General features: G+C 44.1%; 1 protein-coding gene across 1 annotated transcript in view; it reads left to right on the top strand.

Moving 5' to 3' along the window:
• The window catches only part of LOC115123093 (metalloprotease TIKI1-like), a 172,260-nt gene that overhangs the window by 128,114 nt on the left and 17,300 nt on the right, over positions 1 to 26,846 (top strand). The window contains exon 5 of the mRNA XM_065017152.1: positions 12,613 to 12,703. Within this exon, the coding sequence (XP_064873224.1) occupies positions 12,613 to 12,703 (91 nt within the window). The remainder of the gene's footprint in view (positions 1 to 12,612; positions 12,704 to 26,846) is intronic.

The following is a 26,846-nucleotide window of genomic DNA, read 5'->3' as shown; positions in this document are numbered from 1 at the left end:
CAGTTTAACCCACAGGCTAGTCAGTCTGAGGTCAGGGTAACCCACAGGCTAGTCAGTCTGAGGTCAGGGTAACCCACAGGCTAGTCAGTCTGAGGTCAGGGTAACCCACAGGCTAGTCCGTCTGAGGTCAGGGTAACCCACAGGCTAGTCAGTCTGAGGTCAGGGTAACCCACAAGCTAGTCCGTCTGAGGTCAGTGTAACCCACAGACTAGTCAGTCTAGAATCAGTTTAACCCACAGGCTAGTCAGTCTGAGGTCAGGGTAACCCACAGGCTAGTCCGTCTGAGGTCAGTGTAACCCACAGGCTAGTCAGTCTGAGGTCAGGGTAACCCACAGGCTAGTCAGTCTGAGGTCAGGGTAACCCACAGGCTAGTCAGTCAGGTCAGGGTAACCCACAGGCTAGTCAGTCTGAGGTCAGGGTAACCCACAGGCTAGTCAGTCTGAGGTCAGTGTAACCCACAGGCTAGTCCGTCTGAGATCAGGGTAACCCACAGGCCAGTCAGTCTGGTCAGGGTAACCCACAGGCTAGTCAGTCTGAGGTCAGGGTAACCCACAGGCTAGTCAGTCTGAGGTCAGGGTAACCCACAGGCTAGTCAGTCTGAGGTCAGGGTAACCCACAGGCTAGTCAGTCTGAGGTCAGGGTAACCCACAGGCTAGTCAGTCTGAGGTCAGGGTAACCCACAGGCTAGTCAGTCTGAGGTCAGGGTAACCCACAGGCTAGTCCGTCTGGGATCAGTGTAACCCACAGGCTAGTCAGTCTGAGGTCAGGGTAACCCACAGGCTAGTCCGTCTGAGGTCAGTGTAACCCACAGGCTAGTCAGTCTGGAATCAGTTTAACCCACAGGCTAGTCAGTCTGGAATCAGTTTAACCCACAGGCTAGTCAGTCTGAGGTCAGGGTAACCCACAGGCTAGTCAGTCTGAGGTCAGGGTAACCCACAGGCTAGTCAGTCTGAGGTCAGGGTAACCCACAGGCTAGTCCGTCTGAGGTCAGGGTAACCCACAGGCTAGTCCGTCTGAGATCAGGAGTAACCCACAGGCAGTAGTCAGGCTAGTCAGTCTGAGGTCAGGGTAACCCACAGGCTAGTCTGTCTGAGATCAGGGTAACCCACAGGCTAGTCAGTCTGGGATCAGTTAACCCACAGGCTAGTCAGTCTGAGGTCAGGGTAACCCACAGGCTAGTCAGTCTGAGGTCAGGGTAACCCACAGGCTAGTCAGTCTGAGGTCAGGGTAACCCACAGGCTAGTCAGTCTGGTCAGGGTAACCCACAGGCTAGTCAGTCTGAGGTCAGGGTAACCCACAGGCTAGTCAGTCTGAGGTCAGGGTAACCCACAGGCTAGTCAGTCTGAGGTCAGGGTAACCCACAGGCTAGTCAGTCTGAGGTCAGGGTAACCCACAGGCTAGTCCGTCTGAGGTCAGGGTAACCCACAGGCTAGTCAGTCTGAGGTCAGGGTAACCCACAGGCTAGTCAGTCTGAGGTCAGGGTAACCCACAGGCTAGTCAGTCTGAGGTCAGGGTAACCCACAGGCTAGTCAGTCAGGTCAGGGTAACCCACAGGCTAGTCAGTCTGAGGTCAGGGTAACCCACAGCTAGTCAGTCTGAGGTCAGTGTAAGCCACAGGCTAGTCAGTCTGGAATCAGTTTAACCCACAGGCTAGTCAGTCTGAGGTCAGGGTAACCCACAGGCTAGTCAGTCTGAGGTCAGGGTAACCCACAGGCTAGTCAGTCTGAGGTCAGGGTAACCCACAGGCTAGTCCGTCTGAGGTCAGGGTAACCCACAGGCTAGTCAGTCTGAGGTCAGGGTAACCCACAAGCTAGTCCGTCTGAGGTCAGTGTAACCCACAGACTAGTCAGTCTAGAATCAGTTTAACCCACAGGCTAGTCAGTCTGAGGTCAGGGTAACCCACAGGCTAGTCCGTCTGAGGTCAGTGTAACCCACAGGCTAGTCAGTCTGAGGTCAGGGTAACCCACAGGCTAGTCAGTCTGAGGTCAGGGTAACCCACAGGCTAGTCAGTCAGGTCAGGGTAACCCACAGGCTAGTCAGTCTGAGGTCAGGGTAACCCACAGGCTAGTCAGTCTGAGGTCAGTGTAACCCACAGGCTAGTCAGTCTGGAATCAGTTTAACCCACAGGCTAGTCAGTCTGAGGTCAGTGTAACCCACAGGCTAGTCCGTCTGAGATCAGGGTAACCCACAGGCCAGTCAGTCTGGTCAGGGTAACCCACAGGCTAGTCAGTCTGAGGTCAGGGTAACCCACAGGCTAGTCAGTCTGAGGTCAGGGTAACCCACAGGCTAGTCAGTCTGAGGTCAGGGTAACCCACAGGCTAGTCAGTCTGAGGTCAGGGTAACCCACAGGCTAGTCAGTCTGAGGTCAGGGTAACCCACAGGCTAGTCAGTCTGAGGTCAGGGTAACCCACAGGCTAGTCCGTCTGGGATCAGTGTAACCCACAGGCTAGTCAGTCTGAGGTCAGGGTAACCCACAGGCTAGTCCGTCTGAGGTCAGTGTAACCCACAGGCTAGTCAGTCTGGAATCAGTTTAACCCACAGGCTAGTCAGTCTGGAATCAGTTTAACCCACAGGCTAGTCAGTCTGAGGTCAGTGTAACCCACAGGCTAGTCAGTCTGAGGTCAGTGTAACCCACAGGCTAATCAGTCTGAGGTCAGGGTAACCCACAGGCTAGTCAGTCTGAGGTCAGGGTAACCCACAGGCTAGTCAGTCTGAGGTCAGGGTAACCCACAGGCTAATCAGTCTGAGATCAGGGTAACCCACAGGCTAGTCCGTCTGAAGTCAGGGTAACCCACAGGCTAGTCAGTCTGAGGTCAGGGTAACCCACAGGCTAGTCAGTCTGAGGTCAGGGTAACCCACAGGCTAGTCAGTCTGAGGTCAGGGTAACCCACAGGCTAGTCAGTCTGGGATCAGTTTAACCCACAGGCTAGTCAGTCTGGAATCAGTTTAACCCACAGGCTAGTCAGTCTGAGATCAGTTTAAGCCACAGGCTAGTCAGTCTGAGGTCAGGGTAACCCACAGGCTAGTCAGTCTGAGGTCAGTGTAACCCACAGGCTAGTCAGTCTGAGGTCAGGGTAACCCACAGGCTAGTCAGTCTGAGGTCAGGGTAACCCACAGGCTAGTCAATCTGAGGTCAGTGTAACCCACAGGCTAGTCAGTCTGAGGTCAGTGTAACCCACAGGCTAGTCAGTCTGAGGTCAGGGTAACCCACAGGCTAGTCAGTCTGAGGTCAGGGTAACCCACAGGCTAGTCAGTCTGTAACCCACAGGCTCAGGGTAACCCACAGGCTAGTCAGTCTGAGGTCAGGGTAACCCACAGGCTAGTCAGTCTGAGGTCAGGGTAACCCACAGGCTAGTCAGTCTGAGGTCAGGGTAACCCACAGGCTAGTCAGTCAGGTCAGGGTAACCCACAGGCTAGTCAGTCTGAGGTCAGGGTAACCCACAGGCTAGTCAGTCTGAGGTCAGTGTAACCCACAGGCTAGTCAGTCTGGAATCAGTTTAACCCACAGGCTAGTCAGTCTGGGATCAGTTTAACCCACAGGCTAGTCAGTCTGAGGTCAGGGTAACCCACAGGCTAGTCAGTCTGAGGTCAGGGTAACCCACAGGCTAGTCAGTCAGGTCAGGGTAACCCACAGGCTAGTCAGTCTGAGGTCAGGGTAACCCACAGGCTAGTCAGTCTGAGGTCAGGGTAACCCACAGGCTAGTCCGTCTGAGGTCAGTGTAACCCACAGGCTAGTCCGTCTGAGGTCAGGGTAACCCACAGGCTAGTCAGTCTGAGGTCAGGGTAACCCACAGGCTAGTCAGTCTGAGGTCAGGGTAACCCACAGGCTAGTCAGTCTGAGGTCAGGGTAACCCACAGGCTAGTCAGTCAGGTCAGGGTAACCCACAGGCTAGTCAGTCTGAGGTCAGGGTAACCCACAGGCTAGTCAGTCTGAGGTCAGTGTAACCCACAGGCTAGTCAGTCTGGAATCAGTTTAACCCACAGGCTAGTCAGTCTGGGATCAGTTTAACCCACAGGCTAGTCAGTCTGAGGTCAGTGTAACCCACAGACTAGTCAGTCTAGAATCAGTTTAACCCACAGGCTAGTCAGTCTGAGGTCAGGGTAACCCACAGGCTAGTCCGTCTGAGGTCAGTGTAACCCACAGGCTAGTCAGTCTGAGGTCAGGGTAACCCACAGGCTAGTCAGTCTGAGGTCAGGGTAACCCACAGGCTAGTCAGTCAGGTCAGGGTAACCCACAGGCTAGTCAGTCTGAGGTCAGGGTAACCCACAGGCTAGTCAGTCTGAGGTCAGTGTAACCCACAGGCTAGTCAGTCTGGAATCAGTTTAACCCACAGGCTAGTCAGTCTGAGGTCAGTGTAACCCACAGGCTAGTCCGTCTGAGATCAGGGTAACCCACAGGCCAGTCAGTCTGGTCAGGGTAACCCACAGGCTAGTCAGTCTGAGGTCAGGGTAACCCACAGGCTAGTCAGTCTGAGGTCAGGGTAACCCACAGGCTAGTCAGTCTGAGGTCAGGGTAACCCACAGGCTAGTCAGTCTGAGGTCAGGGTAACCCACAGGCTAGTCAGTCTGAGGTCAGGGTAACCCACAGGCTAGTCAGTCTGAGGTCAGGGTAACCCACAGGCTAGTCCGTCTGGGATCAGTGTAACCCACAGGCTAGTCAGTCTGAGGTCAGGGTAACCCACAGGCTAGTCCGTCTGAGGTCAGTGTAACCCACAGGCTAGTCAGTCTGGGATCAGTGTAACCCACAGGCTAGTCAGTCAGGTCAGGGTAACCCACAGGCTAGTCAGTCTGGGATCAGTGTAACCCACAGGCTAGTCAGTCTGGGATCAGTGTAACCCACAGGCTAGTCAGTCTGAGATCAGTTTAACCCACAGGCTAGTCAGTCTGAGGTCAGTGTAACCCACAGGCTAGTCAGTCTGGGATCAGTGTAACCCACAGGCTAGTCAGTCTGGGATCAGTGTAACCCACAGGCTAGTCAGTCTGGGATCAGTGTAACCCACAGGCTAGTCAGTCTGGGATCAGTGTAACCCACAGGCTAGTCAGTCTGAGGTCAGGGTAACCCACAGGCCAACCTACAGCAATAGTTAGTACCTTCCAGTTTTCCTGTCCTGTGGCTTCCTTCCTTTTAACATGATGAACAGCCAACCTGAGACATTAGCTTCATTACTCATCACGCTAGTTGCCTGTACCTGAGATCTAACCCTGCCCAGGGCTCACCTGTAGCTGAGATCGAACCCTAACCCTGCCCAGGGCTCACCTGTAGCTGAGATCTAACCCTAACCCTGCCCAGGGCTCACCTGTAGCTGAGATCTAACCCCAACCCTGCCCAGGGCTCACCTGTAGCTGAGATCTAACCCTAACCCTGCCCAGGGCTCACCTGTAGCTGAGATCTAACCCTAACCCTGCCCAGGGCTCACCTGTACCTGACATCTAACCCCAACCCGGCCCAGGGCTCACCTGTAGCTGAGATCTAACCCTAACCCTGCCCAGGGCTCACCTGTACCTGACATCTAACCCCAACCCTGCCCAGGGCTCACCTGTAGCTGAGATCTAACCCTAACCCTGCCCAGGGCTCACCTATAGCTGAGATCTAACCCTAACCCACCCCAGGGCTCACCTGTAGCTGAGATCTAACACTAACCCGGCCCAGGGCTCACCTGTAGCTGAGATCTAACCCTAACCCACCCCAGGGCTCACCTGTAGCTGAGATCTAACACTAACCCGGCCCAGGGCTCACCTGTAGCTGAGATCTAACCCGGCCCAGGGCTCACCTGTACCTGACATCTAACCCAAACCCTGCCCAGGGCTCACCTGTAGCTGAGATCTAACACTAACCCGGCCCAGGGCTCACCTGTAGCTGAGATCTAACCCTCCCCAAGGCTCACCTGTACCTGAGATCTAACCCTAACCCTGCCCAGGGCTCATTAAATAAGCATAAATATGGGTTGTAGGGTGTGTTTGTGAACAGAGCCCCAGGACCAGCTTTCTTAGGGGACTCTTCTCCAGGTTCATCTCTCTGTAGGTGATGGCTTTGTTATGGAAGGTTTGGGAATCGCTTCCTTTTTGTGTCTATTTTCTGGAATTTGATCATTAGTGGGTGTCGGCCTAGTTCTGCTCTGTGTGCATTATTTGGTGTTCTACGTTGTACACAAAGGATATTTTTGCAGAATTCTGCTTGCAGAGTCTCAATTTGGTGTTTGTCCCATTTTGTGAAGTCTTGGTTGGTGAGCGGACCCCAGACCTTAATTACCAGTAGTCTAGCAAAACTAAAGCAACCATAAAGGACAATGGGTTCTATGACTGATTCAAGTATTTTTAGCCAAATCCTAATTGGTATGTTGAAATGTATGTTCCTTTTGATGGCATAGAATGCCCTTCTTGCCTTGTCTCTCAGATCGTTCACAGCTTTGTGAAAGTTACCTGTGGCGCTGATGTTGATGCCAAGGTATGTATAGTTTTTGGTGTGCTCTAGGGCAACAGTGTCTAGATGGAATTTGTATTTGTGGTCCTGGTGACTGGACCTTTTTTGGAACACCATTATTTTGGTCTTACTGAGATTTACTGTCAGGGCCCAGATCTGACAGAATCTGTGCAGACGATCTAGGTGGTGCTGTAGGCCCTCCTTGGTTGGTGACAGAAGCACCAGATCATCAGCAAACAGCAGACATTTGACTTCGGATTCTCCTCTCTCTCTCTCTCTCTCTCTCTCTCTCTCTGTATCTCTCTCTCTCTCTCTCTCTATCCCTCTCTCTCTCTCTGCAACAGGTCACACATCTTGCTGCTGTGATGGCACACTGTGGAATTTCACCCAGTAGATATGGGAGTTTATCAAAATTGGATTTGTTTTCAAAATCTTTGTGGATCTGTGTAATCTGAGGGAAACATGTCTCTCTAATATGGTCATACAGTTAGGAAGTGCAGCTCAGTTTCCACCTCATTTTGTGGGCAGTGAGAACATAGCTTGAGAGCCATGTCTGCCTACGACGGCCTTTCTCAATAGCAAGGCTATGCTCACTGAGTCTGTACAGTACACTACTCATCTCCTCTCTCTCTCTTCACTACTCATCTCCTCTCTCTCTCTTCACTACTCATCTCCTCTCTCTCTCTATTCACTACTCATCTCCTCTCTCTCTCTCACTACTCATCTCCTCTCTCTCTCTCTTCACTACTCATCTCCTCTCTCTCTTCACTACTCATCTCCTCTCTCTCTTCACTACTCATCTCCTCTCTCTCTCTATTCACTACTCATCTCCTCTCTCTCTCTCTTCACTACTCATCTCCTCTCTCTCACTACTCATCTCACTACTCTCCTCTTCACTCTCATCTCTCTCTCTCTCTCTTCACTACTCATCATCTCCTCTCTCTCTTTCACTCTCTCTCTCTTCACTCATCTCCTCTCTCTCTCTTCACTACTCATATCCTCTCTCTCTCTATTCACTACTCATCTCCTCTCTCTCTCTCTCTCTCACTACTCATCTCCTCTCTCTCTCTCTTCACTACTCATCTCCTCTCTCTCTTCACTACTCATCTCTCTCTTCTCTCATCTCCTCTCTCTCTTCACTACTCATCTCCTCTCCATCTCCTCTCTCTCTCACTACTCATCTCTCTCCTCTTCTCTCATCTCCTCTTCACTACTCATCTCCTCTCTCTCTCTTCACTACTCATCTCCTCTCTCTCTCTCTCATCTCCTCTCTCTCTTCACTACTCATCTCCTCTCTCTCTCTCTACTCATCTCCTCTCTCTTCACTACTCATCTCCTCTCTTCACTACTCATCTCCTCTCTCACTACTCATCTCCTCTTCACTACTCATCTCCTCTCTCTTCACTCTCATCTCCTCTCACTACTCATCTCCTCTCTCTCTCTTCACTACTCATCTCCTCTCTCTCTTCACTACTCATCTCCTCTCTCTCTCTCTTCACTACTCATCTCCTCTCTCTCTTCTTCACTACTCATCTCCTCTCTCTCTCTTCACTACTCATCTCCTCTCTCTCTCTCTTCACTACTCATCTCCTCTCTCTCTTCACTACTCATCTCCTCTCTCTCTCTTCACTACTCATCTCCTCTCTCTCTCTCTTCACTACTCATCTCCTCTCTCTCTTCACTACTCATCTCCTCTCTCTCTCTTCACTACTCATCTCCTCTCTCTCTTCACTACTCATCTCCTCTCTCTCTTCACTCTCCTCTCTCTCTTCACTCTCATCTCTCTCTCTCTTCACTACTCATCTCTCTCTCTCTCTTCACTACTCATCTCCTCTCTCTCTTCACTACTCATCTCCTCTCTCTCTCTTCACTACTCATCTCCTCTCTCTCTCTTCACTACTCATCTCCTCTCTCTCTTCACTACTCATCTCCTCTCTCTCTCTCTACTCTCCTCTCTCTCTCTTCACTCATCTCCTCTCTCTCTCTCCTCTCTCTACTACTCATCTCCTCTCTCTCTTTCATCTCCTCTCTCTCTCTTCACTCTCCTTTCTCTCTCTCTCTCTTCATCTCCTCTCTTCTTCACTACTCATCTCTCTCTCTCTCTTCTCTTTCACTACTCATCTCCTCTCTCTCTTCACACTCATCTCTCATCTCCTCATCTCTCTCTCTTCACTACTCATCTCTCTCTCTCTTCACTACTCATCTCCTCTCTCTCTCTTCACTACTCATCTCTCTCTCTCTCTCTCTCTCTCTCTTCACTACTCATCTCCTCTCTCTCTTCACTACTCATCTCATCTCCTCTCTCTCTTCACTACTCATCTCCTCTCTCTCTCTCATCTCACTACTCATCTCCTCTCTCTCTCTCACTACTCATCTCCTCTCTCTCTCTCTTCACTACTCATCTCATCTCTCTCTCTTCACTCTCTCTCCTCTCTCTTCACTACTCATCTCCTCTCTCTCTTCACTACTCATCTCCTCTCTCTCTCTTCACTACTCATCTCCTCTCTCTCTCACTACTCATCTCCTCTCTCTCTCTCACTACTCTCCTCTCTCTCTCTTCACTACTCATCTCCTCTCTCTCTCTTCACTTCTCCTCTCTCTCTCTTCACTACTCATCTCCTCTCTCTACTCTCTTCTCTACTCATCTCCTCTCTCATCTCTCTCTCACTACTCATCTCCTCTCTCTCTTCTTCACTCATCTACTCTCTCTCTTCACTCTCTCTCTCTTCACTACTCATCTCCTCTCCTTCACTCTCTCTCCTCTACTCATCTCCTCTCACTACTCATCTCCTCTCTCTCTCTCACTACTCATCTCCTCTCTCTCTTCACTACTCATCTCCTCTCTCTCTCTTCACTACTCATCTCCTCTCTCTCTTCACTACTCATCTCCTCTCTCTCTCTTCACTACTCATCTCCTCTCTCTCTTCTCTCATCTCCTCTCTCTCTCACTACTCATCTCCTCTCTCTTCTCTCTCTCCTCTTCACTCCTCATCTCATCTCCTCTCTCTCTTCACTCTCATCTCCTCTCTCTTCTTCACTACTCATCTCCTCTCTCTCTTCACTCTCTCCTCTCTCTCTCTTTCACTGCTCATCTCCTCTCTCTCTCTCACTACTCATCTCTCTCTCTCTCTTCACTACTCCTCTCTCTCTCTTCACTTCATCTCCTCTCTCTCTTCACTACTCATCTCCTCTCTCTCTCTTCACTCTCATCTCCTCTCTCTCTTCACTACTCATCTCCTCTCTCTCTCTTCACTACTCATCTCCTCTCTCTCTCATCTCTCTCTCTCTCTTCACTACTACTCATCTCCTCTCTACTCATCTCCTCTCTCTCTTCACTCATCTCCTCTCTCTCTTCACTACTCATCTCCTCTCTCTCTCTTCACTACTCATCTCCTCTCTCTCTCTTCACTACTCATCTCCTCTCTCTTCACTACTCATCTCCTCTCTCTTCTCTCATCTCACTCTCATCTCCTCTCTCTCTTCACTACTCATCTCTCTCTCTCTCTTCTTCACTACATCTCCTCTCTCTCTCTTCACTACTCATCTCCTCTCTCTTCACTACTCATCTCCTACTCATCTCCTCTCTCCTCTCTCTTCACTACTCATCTCCTCTCTCTCTCTCATCTCCTCTCTCTCTCTCTCTACTCATCTCCTCTCTCTTCACTACTCATCTCCTCTCTCTCTCTCTCACTACTCATCTCCTCTCTCTCTTCACTACTCATCTCCTCTCTCTCTTCACTACTCATCTCCTCTCTCTCTTCACTACTCATCTCCTCTCTCTCTTCACTACTCATCTCTCTCTCTCTCTTCACTACTCATCTCCTCTCTCTCTTCACTACTCATCTCCTCTCTCTCTTCACTACTCATCTCCTCTCTCTCTCTTCACTACTCATCTCCTCTCTCTCTTCACTACTCATCTCCTCTCTCTCTCTCTCTCTCTTCACTACTCATCTCCTCTCTTCTTCACTCTCATCTCCTCTCTCTCTCTTCACTACTCACTACTCATCTCCTCTTCACTCTCTCTCTCTCTTCACTACTCATCTCTACTCATCTCCTCTCTCTTCACTCTCATCTCTTCTCTCTTCTCTTCACTCATCTCCTCTCTCTCTTCACTACTCATCTCCTCTCTCTTTCACTACTCATCTCCTCTCTCTCTTCACTACTCATCTCCTCTCTCTCTCTTCACTACTCATCTCCTCTCTCTCTCTTCACTACTCTCATCTCCTCTCTTCTCTCTTCACTCTCATCTCTCTCTCTCTCACTACTCATCTCCTCTCTCTCTCTTCACTACTCATCTCCTCTCTCTCTCACTACTCATCTCTCTTCACTCTCATCTCCTCTCTCTTCACTACTCATCTCCTCTCTTCACTCTCACTCTCTCTCTCTTCACTCATCTCCTCTCTCTTCACTCTCATCTCTCTTCACTACTCATCTCCTCTCTCTCTCTCACTACTCATCTCCTCTCTCTCTTCTACTCACTACTCTCCTCTCTCCTCTCTCTCTTCACTACTCCTCTCTCATCTCCATCTCTCTCTCTCTCTTCACTACTCATCTCCTCTCTCTCTTCACTACTCATCTCCTCTCTCTTCACTACTCATCTCTCCTCTCTCTCTCACTACTCATCTCCTCTCTTCTTCACTACTCATCTCCTCTCTCTCTTCACTTCATCACTACTCATCTCCTCTCTCTCTCTTCACTACTCATCTCCTCTCTCTCTTCACTACTCATCTCATCTCCTCTCTTCTCTCTCTCTCTCTCTCACTACTCATCTCCTCTCTCTCTCTCTTCACTACTCATCTCCTCTCTCTTCTACTTCTCACTACTCATCTCTCTCTCTTCACTACTCATCTCCTCTCTCTTCACTACTCATCTTCTTCACTACTCATCTCCTTCTCTCATCTCTCTCTCTCTTCACTACTCATCTCCTCTCTCTCTCTCTTCTTCACTACTCATCTCCTCTCTCTCTTCACTACTCACTACTCATCTCCTCTCTCTCTCTTCACTACTCATCTCCTCTCTCTCTCTTCACTACTCATCTCCTCTCTCTCTTCACTTCACTCATCTCCTCTCTCATCTCCTCTCTCTCATCTCATCTCTCTCTTCTTCACTACTCATCTCCTCTCTCTCTTCACTCTCTCTCTCATCCTCTTCTCTCTTCACTCATCTCTCTCACTACTCATCTCCTCTCTCTCTCTCTCTCTTCACTACTCATCTCCTCTCTCTCTTCACTACTCATCTCCTCTCTCTCTTCACTACTCATCTCCTCTCTCTCTCTTCACTCTCCTCTCTCTCTTCACTACTCATCTCCTCTCTCTCTCATCTCCTCTCTCTCTTCACTACTCATCTCCTCTCTCTCTCTTCACTACTCATCTCCTCTCTCTCTTCACTACTCATCTCCTCTCTTCACTCCTCTCCTCTCTCTCTTCACTACTCATCTCATCTCCTCTCTCTCTCTCACTCACTCATCTCTCTCATCTCTCTCTCTCACTACTCATCTCCTCTCTCTCTCTCTCTCTCTCTCTTCACTACTCATCTCCTCTCTCTCTCTCTCTCTCTCTCTCTTCTACTCATCTCCTCTCTCTCTTCACTACTCATCTCCTCTCTCTCTTCACTACTCATCTCCTCTCTCTCTTCACTACTCATCTCCTCTCTCTCTTCACTACTCATCTCCTCTCTCTCTTCACTACTCATCTCCTACTCACTCTCATCTCTCTCTCTCTTCACTACTCATCTCTCTCTTCACTACTCATCTCCTCTCTCTCTTCACTACTCATCTCTCTCTCTCTCTTCTCCTCTCTCTCTTCACTACTCATCTCCTCTCTCTCTCTTCACTACTCATCTCCTCTCTCTCTCTCTCTCTCTCTCTCTCTCTCTCTCTCTCTCTTCACTACTCATCTCCTCTCTCTCTCTCTCTCTCTTCACTACTCATCTCCTCTCTCTCTTCACTACTCACCCCCTCTCTCTCTTCACTACTCATCTCCTCTCTCTCTTCACTACTCATATTCTATTCCCTATGTAGTGACCATGGTGATCTGGTTGATCTGGTTAAAAGTAGTGCACTATAAAGGGAATAGCATGCCGTCTGTGACGCACACTGAGTGACACGGTAAGACTGCTGTCTGTGTCTCGCAGGGAGACTGAAACAGAGATTGAAACAGAGACTGAAACAGTGAACTGTGTTTATATTTCAGGTCACTTCCTGGGCAACAACACAGTGATTGATGTGCTGAGGAGTCAGGGCTACGAAGTGGAGCACACACCTGCAGGGCAGCCCATTAGCAGGTAATGATACACACCTCGCTGTCCTCACCAACACACCACTCACCTCTCTACCGTCCCCAGGATCTACCCTCGTTTTATACCACCCTCTCGTACTCTTTGACTACACCTCCTTACTCTCGCTCTCAATTCAATTTCGTTTCAATTTAAGGGGCTTTATTGTCATGGGAAACATACTGTCATACATTGTTAAAGGAAGTGAAATAGATAATAAACAAAAGTGAATTAATCAATATAAAATGAACAGTAAACATTACACATACAGAAGTTCCAAAAGAATAAAGACATTACAAATGTCATATTATGTCCAAATACAGTGTTGTAATAATGTGCAAATGGTTAATGTACAAAAGGGGAAAATAAATCAACATAAATATGGGTTGTATTTACAATGGTGTTTGTTCTTCACTGGTTGCCCTTTTGCTTCTACCTGAGACTCTTGCGTCCCAACTAGAGCTCTGGAAATGCAAATGTGCTACGCTAAATGCTAATAGTATTAGTTAAAACTCAAACGTTCATTAAAATACACATGCAGGGTATCGAATTAAAGCTACACTCGTTGTGAATCCAGGCAACAAGTCAGATTTTTAAAATGCTTTTCGGCGACAGCATGAGAAGCTATTATCTGATAGCATGCACCAATACACTACAACACAAAAGCCACGCAGGGGACGTAAACAAAATAATTAGCATTTCGGCGTTACACAAACCGCACAATAAAATAGAAAACAGTCATTACCTTTCACCATCTTCTTTGTTGGCACTCCTAGATGTCCCATAAACACTATTGGGTCTTTATTTCGATTAAATCGGGCCATATAAAGCCAAGATATCGTTATATGTAGACTGTGTGATAAACAAAAAAAACAGCGTTTTCACAACGTAACGTCATTTTTTAAAATTCAAAAAGTAGACGATAAACTTTCACAAAACACTTCGAAATACGTTTGTAATGCTACTTTAGGTATTAGTAAACGTTAATAAGCGATAAAAATCATCAGGAGGCGATGTAAAAATCATTAGCTGTCGTCTTGGAAAAAATTTCACGAGAGAGCTCTTCCAAATGATCTGGGCGGAGACTGGAGGTAAGTGGTTCCCCTGATTCGGTTCAACCAAGAATCAAAGATCATTCAATTCACAAGACTCTAGACAACATGGGGATGCTGTGGGAGTTGAAACCTCGGTCTTATCTAATTCGGCTCACTGTGAACAATTGCTGGAAGTGGCGCAAGGATATTTATTTCCATTTTCTGTGATCAGGTTTTCCTGCGCTTTCCGATGTAACGCACGTTATGTTATAGCCACAGTCGTGATTTAACCAGTTTTATAAACGTCCGAGTGTTTTCTATCCACACATTCTAACCATATGAACGTACTATATTCCTGGCATGAGTAGCAGGGCGCTGAAATGTTGCGCGATTTTTAACAAAATGTTCAAAAAAGTAGAGGGTAGGAGCAACAGGTTAAAGGAAGTGAAATAGATAATAAACAAAAGTGAATTAATCAATATAAAATGAACAGTAAACATTACACATACAGAAGTTCCAAAAGAATAAAGACATTACAAATGTCATATTATGTCCAAATACAGTGTTGTAATAATGTGCAAATGGTTAATGTACAAAAGGGGAAAATAAATCAACATAAATATGGGTTGTATTTACAATGGTGTTTGTTCTTCACTGGTTGCCCTTTTCTTGTGGCAACAGGTCACAAATCTTGCTGCTGTGATGTCACACTGTGGTATTTCACCCAGTAGATATGGGAGTTTATCAAAATTGGATTTGTTTTCGAATTCATTGTGGATCTGTGTAATCTGAGGGAAATATGTCTCTCTAATATGGTCATACGTTGGACAGGAGGTTAGGAAGTGCAGCTCAGTTTCCACCTCATTTTGTGGGCAGTGAGCACATAGCCTGTCTTCTCTTGAGAGTCATGTCTGCCTACGGCGGCCTTTCTCAATAGCAAGGCTATGCTCACTGAGTCTGTACATAGTCAAAGCTTTCCTTAAGTTTGGGTCAGTCACAGTGGTCAGGTATTCTGCCACTGTGTACTCTCGTTTTAGGGCCAGATAGCATTCTAGTTTGCTCTGTTTTTTTGTTAATTCTTTCCAATGTGTCAAGCAATTATCTTTTTGTTTTCTTATGATTTGGTTGGGTCTAATTGTGTTGCTGTCCTGGGGCTCTGTGGGGTGTGTTTGTATTTGTGAACAGAGCCCCAGGACCAGCTTGCTTAGGAGACTCTTCTCCAGGTTCATCTCTCTGTAGGTGATGGCTTTGTTATGGAAGGTTTGGGAATCGCTTCCTTTTAGGTGGTTGTAGAATTTAGCGGCTCTTTTCTGGATTTTGATCATTAGTGGGTATCGGCCTAATTCTGCTCTGCATGCATTATTTGGTGTTCTACGTTGGAGACGGAGGATATTTTTGCAGAATTCTGCATGCAGAGTCTCAATTTGATGTTTGTCCCATTTTGTGAAGTCTTGGTTGGTGAGCGGACCCCAGACCTCACAACCATAAAGGGCAATGGGTTCTATGACTGATTCAAGTATTTTTAGCCAGATCCTAATTGGTATGTTGAATTGTATGTTCCTTTTGATGGCATAGAATGCCCTTCTTGCCTTGTCTCTCAGATCGTTCACAGCTTTGTGGAAGTGACCTGTGGCGCTGATGTTTAGGCCGAGGTATGTAATTCGTTGATATTTATGTAGAAGAGGGTGGGGCTTAAGCTGCATCCCTGTCTCACCTCACGGCCCTGTGGGAAGATATGTGTGTTTTGTCCATTTTAACAGCACACTTGTTGTTTGTGTACATGGATTTTATACTGTCTTATATTTTTCCCCCAACATCACTTTCCATTAATTTGTATAGCAGACCCTCATGCCAAATTGAGTCGAAAGGTTTTTTGAAATCAAGAAAGCATGAGAAGACTTTGCCTTTGTTTTGGTTTGTTTGTTTGTCAATTAGGGTGTGCAGGGTGAATACGTGGTCTGTTGTAATTTGTTAAAAATCTAATTTGACATTTGCTCAGTACATTGTTTTCACTGAGGAAATGTACGAGTCTGCTGTTAATGATAATGCAGAGGATTTTCCCACGGTTGCTGTTGACGCATATCCCACAGTAGTTATTGGGGTCAAATATATCTCCTCTTTTGTGGATTGTGGAAGATTCCAGAGATGAGGATGATGTTAAAGTGTTTTAGTACAGCCAATTGGAATTTGTTGTTTGTATTTTTTATCATTTCATTGAGGATACCATCAACACCACAGGCCTTTTTGGTTTGGAGGGTTGTATTTTGTCCTGTAGTTCATCCAATGTAATTGGAGAATCCAGTGGTAGGATACCATCAACACCACAGGTTGGATCCAGTGGGTTCTGGTCGTCTTTAATAGTTGATTCTAAGATCTGTATTTGATCATGTATATGTTTTTGCTGTTTGTTCTTTGTTATAGAGCCAAAAAGATTGGAGAAGTGGTTTATCCACACATCTCCGTTTGGATAGATCATTTTTCGTGTTGTTGTTTGTTTAGTGTTTTTCAATTTTCACAGAAGTGGTAAGAGTCTCTTTTTTTTGGTAGGTTTCTACACTACTTTCCTCCATCTATATAATTTCTTAATATTATTCAGTTTCTCTCTATCTCTATCCTTCTCTCCCTCTGACTACGCCTCCACCTACCCTCTCTCTTTCTTTCCTTCTTTCTCTGTCTCTCTCTCTTTCTCTCTCGCTCGATCTTTCTCTCTCTAAATTCAATTTCAATTCAAGGGGCTTTATTGTCATGTTTACATTGTCAAAGCAAGTGAGGTAAATAATATACAAAAGTTAAATAATCAATATAAAATGAACAGTAAACATTACACTCACAGAACTTCCAAAGGAATATAGTCATTTCAAATGTCATATTATGTCTATATACAGTGTTGTAACGATGTACAAATAGTTTAAGTACAAAATGGAAAACAAGTAAATTTAGGTTGTATTTACAATGGTGTTGTCGTGTTTTTGTCTATGCCGGATTAAGTGATATGACATGCTATTCTATAAAATAATTGATCCGTAATTAATATTACCTGATTAAGCTAATCATGTAAATGTAATTAACTAGGTAGTCGGGGCACCACGAAGGAATGTTTACAGAGCTGTTATCTTCCGAATAAACTCTTAAACATCTGGTTATCTTTTACCTCGATAGCAGTCAATATTTAATCGTCACCTTATTTAGTCTCATCTGAACGTTGTAAATTCTTGGTTATCTTCACACGAACCCAGGCTAACAAGTTGAATCAGCAATACAAAATTTGGTTAAATTGTTTATTTACTACATACCTAAATAATCACACAGAATTTCATATACACAGGATGGATCATACATTGATTACAAATGATGTCATAAAGGAAAACACCCCTAGAGGACAGAACAGATATGACAGCTGGTTACACAAAGAAAGGGGGTGGGGTTTGATTAAAAGAGCGGGAAGACTGAGGAGAAAAAAGGTTTTGTGTCTCTATCGGGCCGTAGGCAGCTGTGCTATCGTAAATACAGTATCTTATGCATTCATTCAGCCGTGCTATCGTAAATACAGTATCTTATGCATTCATTCAGCTATGCTATCGTAAATACAGTATCTTATGCATTCATTCAGCTATGCTATCGTAAATACAGTATCTTATGCATTCATTCAGCTATTCTATCGTAAATACAGTAAATGCATTCATTCAGCTATCTTATGTATCTTATTTCATTCAGCTATGCTATCGTAAATACAGTATCTTATTCAGCTATGCATTCATTCAGCTATTCAGCTATTCTATCGTAAATACAGTGTCTTATGCATTCATTCAGCTATTGCTATCTTATGCATTCATTCAGCTATGCTATCGTAAATACAGTATCTTATGCATTCATTCAGCTATGCTATCGTAAATACAGTATCTTATGCATTCTAAATTACCGCCCATTTGAAAAAGGAAAATGCAATAAATATTTACTCTGCGCTTCGGTAGATGGGAAGAATGTCTCTGGTGGTAAACTGGATATGTTGTAGTATCGTTGTGCGTGTTAGACTGGATACGTCGTCCGTCCTTTCCTAGCCCACGTTGACGGCGACTGCTGCCAACTCAACGGCTAGGAGGTATCACTTATGGAGTGAATAAGAGTTCAAAGTTCATACCAAGATGCCATACTTTTAAGCTCATGCTATATTCTGTCTGGTATCGTCGAAATGTATCCTTCCGGCGTGTAGGTCATCACCTTCACCTTTTTGTCATTTGATACCTAATTGCGTTAGGTTCTTGCTGAGGTTGGCTTAGTTCTGTAGGTGGTCTTTGTCCTTTCAACGTGGGGATGGTAAGTCCTCACGTCCTTGGAACAGATCGTTACATTTTCGTCAAGAGGCTTATATGGGATTGGGAGAGAGGGCCGTGTTTCATAGTTTACAACCAATGTCTGTTCACATGGGCGGGGCCACTGAGTTGGCAGAGTTTACAACCACTGTCTGTTCACATGGGCGGGGCCACTGAGTTGGCAGAGTTTACAACCAATGTCTGTTCACATGGGCGGGGCCACTGAGTTGGCAGAGTTTACAACCACTGTCTGTTCACATGGGCGGGGCCACTGAGTTGGCAGAGTTTACAACCAATGTCTGTTCACATGGGCGGGGCCACTGAGTTGGCAGAGTTTACAACCACTGTCTGTTCACATGGGCGGGGCCACTGAGTTGGCAGAGTTTACAACCAATGTCTGTTCACATGGGCGGGGCCACTGAGTTGGCAGAGTTTATAACCAATGTCTGTTCATATGGGCGGGGCCACTGAGTTGGCAGAGTTTACAACCAATGTCTGTTCACATGGGCGGGGCCACTGAGTTGGCAGAGTTTATAACCAATGTCTGTTCACATGGGCGGGGCCACTGAGTTGGCAGAGTTTATAACCAATGTCTGTTCACATGGGCGGGGCCACTGAGTTGAGCATAGTTCACTAAACTAATTCTCTCATTTAGGAGCTAAAATTACATTTAATCTTTTCACAAATAGTTTCATATTTAAACATTTGAATTATACAACAATTCCATGTGAATATGATAACTAGAATGTGTAGACTTTCCAAGATACAGTTTATGTCGTCCTATCATCAGTAATCATGTCTCAGGCACCAACTGAACTGACGTCATAATCATTAAGTCCCAACGCATATTTTAAACTGGTAGGATTACCGAAATATGGTTCCGTTTCCCACCTTTTGATGTTTACCAGACTCTCTGTGTTAACAAATGGATTTTCAATAGTCACATCGGTAGAGAGAGGAAAACTGAGAAAGGTATTTTATGGGGGTCATAAACCTCCCCCCTCAGGCCAATGCCATGACAGTGTGTGTTCTTCACTGGTTGCCCTTTTCTTGTGGCAACAGGTCACAAATCTTGCTGCTGTGATGGCACACTGTGGTATTTCACCCAGTAGATATGGGAGTTTATCAGAATTGTATTTGTTTTCGAATTCTTTGTGGGTCTGTGTAATCTGACGGAAATATGTCTCTCTAATATGGTTATACATTTGGCAGGTGGTTAGGAAGTGCAGCTCAGTTTCCACCTCATTTTGTGGGCAGTGAGCACATAGCCCGTCTTCTCCTGAGAGCCAGGTCTGCCTACTGCAGCCTTTCTCAATAGTACGGCTATGCTCACTGAGTCTGTGTACATACCCCTCCTTTCTCTCTCTCTCTGACTACCCCTCCTTTCTCTCTCTCTCTGACTACCCCTCCTTTCTCTCTCTCTCTGACTACCCATCCTTTCTCTCTCTCTCTCTCTCTGACTACCCCTCCTTTCTCTCTCGCTCTCTCTCTCTCTCTCCCTCTGACTATCCATCTTCTCTCTCTCTCTGACTACCCCTCTCTCCCTCTGACTATCCCTCCTCCCTCTCTCGCTCTGTGACTACCCCTCCTCTCTTTCTTGACTACTCCTCCTTCCTCTCCCTCCGACCACCCCTCCTTCCTCTCTCTCTGGATATATATACAGATATACAGAGAGATGTACAGAGGCCTGTATGATTCATACTGCAGCCAACCCCCTGAGGCCTGTGTGATTCATACTGCAGCCAACCCCCTGAGGCCTGTGTGATTCATACTGCAGCCAACCCCCTGAGGCCTGTGTGATTCATACTGCAGCCAACCCCGAGGCCTGTGTGATTCATACTGCAGCCAACCTCCAGAGGCCTGTGTGATTCATACTGCAGCCAACCCCGAGGCCTGTGTGATTCATACTGCAGCCAACCCCGAGGCCTGTGTGATTCATACTGCAGCCAACCCCGAGGCCTGTGTGATTCATACTGCAGCCAACGCCCTGAGGCCTGTGTGAATCATACTGCAACCAACCCCCTGAGGCCTGTGTGATTCATACTGCAACCAACCCCGAGGCCTGTGTGATTCATACTGCAGCCAACCCCGAGGCCTGTGTGATTCATACTGCAGCCAACCCCCTGAGGCCTGCGTGGGATTTCTTTATTTTTGTCTCTCTGTTTCACCAACTGGATTTCAATTGGAAATAATTTCCCAGTATGCACACTTCTCCTAGTTGGTGTAATTCCACCCGTGAACCAGAACCAGATGTCTGCTCCGTTCTGCTCTGACTGTTTTGAAAAATGTTGTCTGCAAATCATCTGAAAATTCTGCCGCAATTACCCCTTTTATTTAACTCATTCTCTGCTAAAATATTCATATTCCTACAGCTCATTATTACATTACAATGAACCCTTATTAATACCCCCTAATATAGACTTATGTAGACATGGGGAACATTAGGCTATGTAGGCAATATATAGACTTATGTAGACATGGGGAACATTAGGCTATGTAGGCAGTATATAGACTTATGTAGACATGGGGAACATTAGGCTATGTAGGCAGTATGTAGACATGGGGAACATTAGACTATGTAGGTAGTATGTAGACTTATGTAGACATGGGGAACATTAGGCTATGTAGGCAGTATGTAGACTTATGTAGACATGGGGAACATTAGGCTATGTAGGCAGTATGTAGACTTATGTATACATGGGGAACATTAGGCTATGTAGGCAGTATGTAGACTTATGTAGACATGGGGAACATTAGGCTATGTAGGCAGTATGTAGACTTATGTAGACATGGGGAACATTAGGCTATGTAGGCAGTATGTAGACTTATGTAGACATGGGGAACATTAAGCTATGTAGGCAGTATGTAGACTTATGTAGACATGGGGAACATTAGGCTATGTAGGCAGTATGTAGACTTATGTAGACATGGGGAACATTAAGCTATGTAGGCAGTATGTAGACTTATGTAGACATGGGGAACATTAGGCTATGTAGGCAGTATGTAGACTTATGTAGACATGGGGAACATTAGGCTATGTAGGCAGTATGTAGACTTATGTAGACATGGGGAACATTAGGCTATGTAGGCAGTATGTAGACTTATGTAGACATGGGGAACATTAGGCTAGGTAGGCAGTATGTAGACTTATGTAGAAATGGGGAACATTAGACTATGTAGGCAGTATGTAGACTTATGTAGACATGGGGAACATTAGGCTATGTAGGCAGTATGTAGACTTATGTAGACATGGGGAACATTAGGCTATGTAGGCAGTATGTAGACTTATGTAGACATGGGGAACATTAGGCTATGTAGGCAGTATGTAGACTTATGTAGACATGGGGAACATTAGGCTATGTAGGCAGTATGTAGACTTGGGGAACATTAGGCTATGTAGGCAGTATGTAGACTTATAAAGACATGGGGAACATTAGGCTATGTAGGCAGTATGTAGACTTATGTAGACATGGGGAACATTAGACTATGTAGGCAGTATGTAGACTTATGTAGACATGGGGAACATTAGACTATGTAGGCAGTATGTAGACATGGGGAACATTAGACTATGTAGGCAGTATGTAGACTTATAAAGACATGGGGAACATTAGACTATGTAGGCAGTATGTAGACTTATGTAGACATGGGGAACATTAGACTATGTAGGCAGTATGTAGACTTATGTAGACATGGGGAACATTAGGCTATGTAGGCAGTATGTAGACTTATGTAGACATGGGGAACATTAGACTATGTAGGCAGTATGTAGACTTATGTAGACATGGGGAACATTAGGCTAGGTAGGCAGTATGTAGACTTATGTAGAAATGGGGAACATTAGACTATGTAGGCAGTATGTAGACTTATGTAGACATGGGGAACATTAGGCTATGTAGGCAGTATGTAGACTTATGTAGACATGGGGAACATTAGACTATGTAGGCAGTATGTAGACTTATGTAGACATGGGGAACATTAGGCTATGTAGGCAGTATGTAGACTTATGTAGACATGGGGAACATTAAGCTATGTAGGCAGTATGTAGACTTATGTAGACATGGGGAACATTAGGCGATGTAGGCAGTATGTAGACTTATGTAGACATGGGGAACATTAGACTATGTAGGCAGTATGTAGACTTATGTAGACATGGGGAACATTAGACTATGTAGGCAGTATGTAGACTCATGTAGACATGGGGAACATTAGGCTATGTAGGCAGTATGTAGACATGGGGAACATTAGGCTATGTAGGCAGTATGTAGACTTATGTAGACATGGGGAACATTAGGCTATGTAGGTAGTATGTAGACTTATGTAGACATGGGGAACATTAGACTATGTAGGCAGTATGTAGACTTATGTAGACATGGGGAACATTAGACTATGTAGGCAGTATGTAGACTTATGTAGACATGGGGAACATTAAGCTATGTAGGCAGTATGTAGACTTATGTAGACATGGGGAACATTAGGCTATGTAGGCAGTATGTAGACTTATGTAGACATGGGGAACATTAGACTATGTAGGCAGTATGTAGACTTATGTAGACATGGGGAACATTAGACTATGTAGGCAGTATGTAGACTCATGTAGACATGGGGAACATTAGGCTATGTAGGCAGTATGTAGACTTATGTAGACATGGGGAACATTAGGCTATGTAGGCAGTATGTAGACTTATGTATACATGGGGAACATTAGGCTATGTAGGCAGTATGTAGACTTATGTAGACATGGGGAACATTAGGCTATGTAGGCAGTATGTAGACTTATGTAGACATGGGGAACATTAGGCTATGTAGGCAGTATGTAGACTTATGTAGACATGGGGAACATTAAGCTATGTAGGCAGTATGTAGACTTATGTAGACATGGGGAACATTAGGCTATGTAGGCAGTATGTAGACTTATGTAGACATGGGGAACATTAAGCTATGTAGGCAGTATGTAGACTTATGTAGACATGGGGAACATTAGGCTATGTAGGCAGTATGTAGACTTATGTAGACATGGGGAACATTAGGCTATGTAGGCAGTATGTAGACTTATGTAGACATGGGGAACATTAGGCTATGTAGGCAGTATGTAGACTTATGTAGACATGGGGAACATTAGGCTAGGTAGGCAGTATGTAGACTTATGTAGAAATGGGGAACATTAGACTATGTAGGCAGTATGTAGACTTATGTAGACATGGGGAACATTAGGCTATGTAGGCAGTATGTAGACTTATGTAGACATGGGGAACATTAGGCTATGTAGGCAGTATGTAGACTTATGTAGACATGGGGAACATTAGGCTATGTAGGCAGTATGTAGACTTATGTAGACATGGGGAACATTAGGCTATGTAGGCAGTATGTAGACTTGGGGAACATTAGGCTATGTAGGCAGTATGTAGACTTATAAAGACATGGGGAACATTAGGCTATGTAGGCAGTATGTAGACTTATGTAGACATGGGGAACATTAGACTATGTAGGCAGTATGTAGACATGGGGAACATTAGACTATGTAGGCAGTATGTAGACTTATAAAGACATGGGGAACATTAGACTATGTAGGCAGTATGTAGACTTATGTAGACATGGGGAACATTAGACTATGTAGGCAGTATGTAGACTTATGTAGACATGGGGAACATTAGACTATGTAGGCAGTATGTAGACTTATGTAGACATGGGGAACATTAGGCTATGTAGGCAGTATGTAGACTTATGTAGACATGGGGAACATTAAGCTATGTAGGCAGTATGTAGACTTATGTAGACATGGGGAACATTAGGCTATGTAGGCAGTATGTAGACTTATGTAGACATGGGGAACATTAGACTATGTAGGCAGTATGTAGACTTATGTAGACATGGGGAACATTAGACTATGTAGGCAGTATGTAGACTCATGTAGACATGGGGAACATTAGGCTATGTAGGCAGTATGTAGACATGGGGAACATTAGGCTATGTAGGCAGTATGTAGACTTATGTAGACATGGGGGACATTAGGCTATGTAGGTAGTATGTAGACTTATGTAGACATGGGGAACATTAGACTATGTAGGCAGTATGTAGACTTATGTAGACATGGGGAACATTAGACTATGTAGGCAGTATGTAGACTTATGTAGACATGGGGAACATTAAGCTATGTAGGCAGTATGTAGACTTATGTAGACATGGGGAACATTAGGCTATGTAGGCAGTATGTAGACTTATGTAGACATGGGGAACATTAGACTATGTAGGCAGTATGTAGACTTATGTAGACATGGGGAACATTAGACTATGTAGGCAGTATGTAGACTCATGTAGACATGGGGAACATTAGGCTATGTAGGCAGTATGTAGACTTATGTAGACATGGGGAACATTAGGCTATGTAGGTAGTACATAGCCTAATATACACCCTTGTACACCTTTACCATCTTATATACACCCTTACACACCCTTATACAGCCGTATACACCCTTATACACCCGTATACACCCTTACACACCTTTATACACCCATATGCACCCGTATAAACATTTTACACCCTTATACACCTTTACACTCTTATACACCTTTACACTCTTATACACCTTTACACTCTTACACACCTTTATACACCCTTATACACCTTTATACACCCTTACACACCCTTACACACCTTTATACACCTTACACAACCTTATACACCTTTACACCCCTATACACCTTTACACCCTTATACACCCTTATACACCTTTATACACCTTACACAACCTTATACACCTTTATACACCCTTATACACCCATATACACCTTATACACCCTTATACACCTTTATACACCCTTATACACCTTTATACACCCATATACACCCTTATACACCTTTACACCCTTATACAACTTTATACACCTTTACACCCCTATACACCTTTACACCCTTATACACCCTTATACACCCTTATACACCCTTATACACCCTTATACACCTTTATACACCCTTATACACCCTTATACACCTTTATACACCCTTATACACACTTATACACCCTTACACACCTTTATACACTCTTACACACCCTTATACACCCTCATAGCGTCAGGGATAAATAATCCCTGCACATTAATATGCACATTATACAGGTTAGTGTAGACATTATACAGGTTAGTGTACACATTATACATGTTAGTATACACATTATACATGTTAGTATACACATTATACATGTTAGTATACACATTATACATGTTAGTGTACACATTATACATGGTAGTATACACATTATACAGGTTAGTATACACATTATACAGGTTAGTGTAGACATTATACAGGTTAGTGTACACATTATACATGGTAGTATACACATTATACATGTTAGTATACACATTATACATGTTAGTATACACATTATACACATTATACATGTTAGTATACACATTATACTATACACATTATACAGGTTAGTATACACATTATACATGTTAGTATACACATTATACATGTTAGTATACACATTATACAGGTTAGTATACACATTATACATGTTAGTATACACATTATACATGTTAGTATACACATTATACATGTTAGTATACACATTATACACATTATACATGTTAGTATACACATTATACTATACACATTATACAGGTTAGTATACACATTATACATGTTAGTATACACATTATACATGTTAGTATACACATTATACAGGTTAGTATACACATTATACATGTTAGTATACACATTATACATGTTAGTATACACATTATACATGTTAGTATACACATTATACACATTATACATGTTAGTATACACATTATACTATACACATTATACAGGTTAGTATACACATTATACATGTTAGTATACACATTATACATGTTAGTATACACATTATACAGGTTAGTATACACATTATACATGTTAGTATACACATTATACACATTATACATGTTAGTATACACATTATACTATACACATTATACAGGTTAGTATACACATTATACATGTTAGTATACACATTATACAGGTTAGTATACACATTATACAGGTTAGTATACACATTATACATGTTAGTATACACATTATACATGTTAGTATACACATTATACATGTTAGTATAGACATTATACAGGTTAGTGTAGACATTATACAGGTTAGTATAGACATTATACATGGTAGTATACACATTATACATGGTAGTATACACATTATACAGGTTAGTATACACATTATACACATTATACATGTTAGTATACACATTATACAGGTTAGTATACACATTATACATGTTAGTATACACATTATACATGTTAGTATACATTATACACATTATACAGGTTAGTATACACATTATACATGGTAGTATACATTATACACATTATACAGGTTAGTATACACATTATACATGGTAGTATACACATTATACAGGTTAGTATACACATTATACATGGTAGTATACACATTATACATGTTAGTATACATTATACACATTATACAGGTTAGTATACACATTATACATGGTAGTATACATTATACACATTATACAGGTTAGTATACACATTATACATGTTAGTATACATTATACACATTATACAGGTTAGTATACACATTATACATGTTAGTATACATTATACACATTATACAGGTTAGTATACACATTATACATGGTAGTATACACATTATACATGTTAGTATACACATTATACATGTTAGTATACACATTATACATGTTAGTATACACATTATACACATTATACATGTTAGTATACACATTATACAGGTTAGTATACACATTATACATGTTAGTATACACATTATACATGTTAGTATAC

The sequence above is a fragment of the Oncorhynchus nerka genome, linkage group LG4, assembly GCF_034236695.1.
Source record: "Oncorhynchus nerka isolate Pitt River linkage group LG4, Oner_Uvic_2.0, whole genome shotgun sequence".
NCBI lineage: Eukaryota > Metazoa > Chordata > Actinopteri > Salmoniformes > Salmonidae > Oncorhynchus > Oncorhynchus nerka.
Note: the sequence above shows the minus strand (reverse complement) of the source record. Positions and strands in the feature narration are given on the sequence as shown.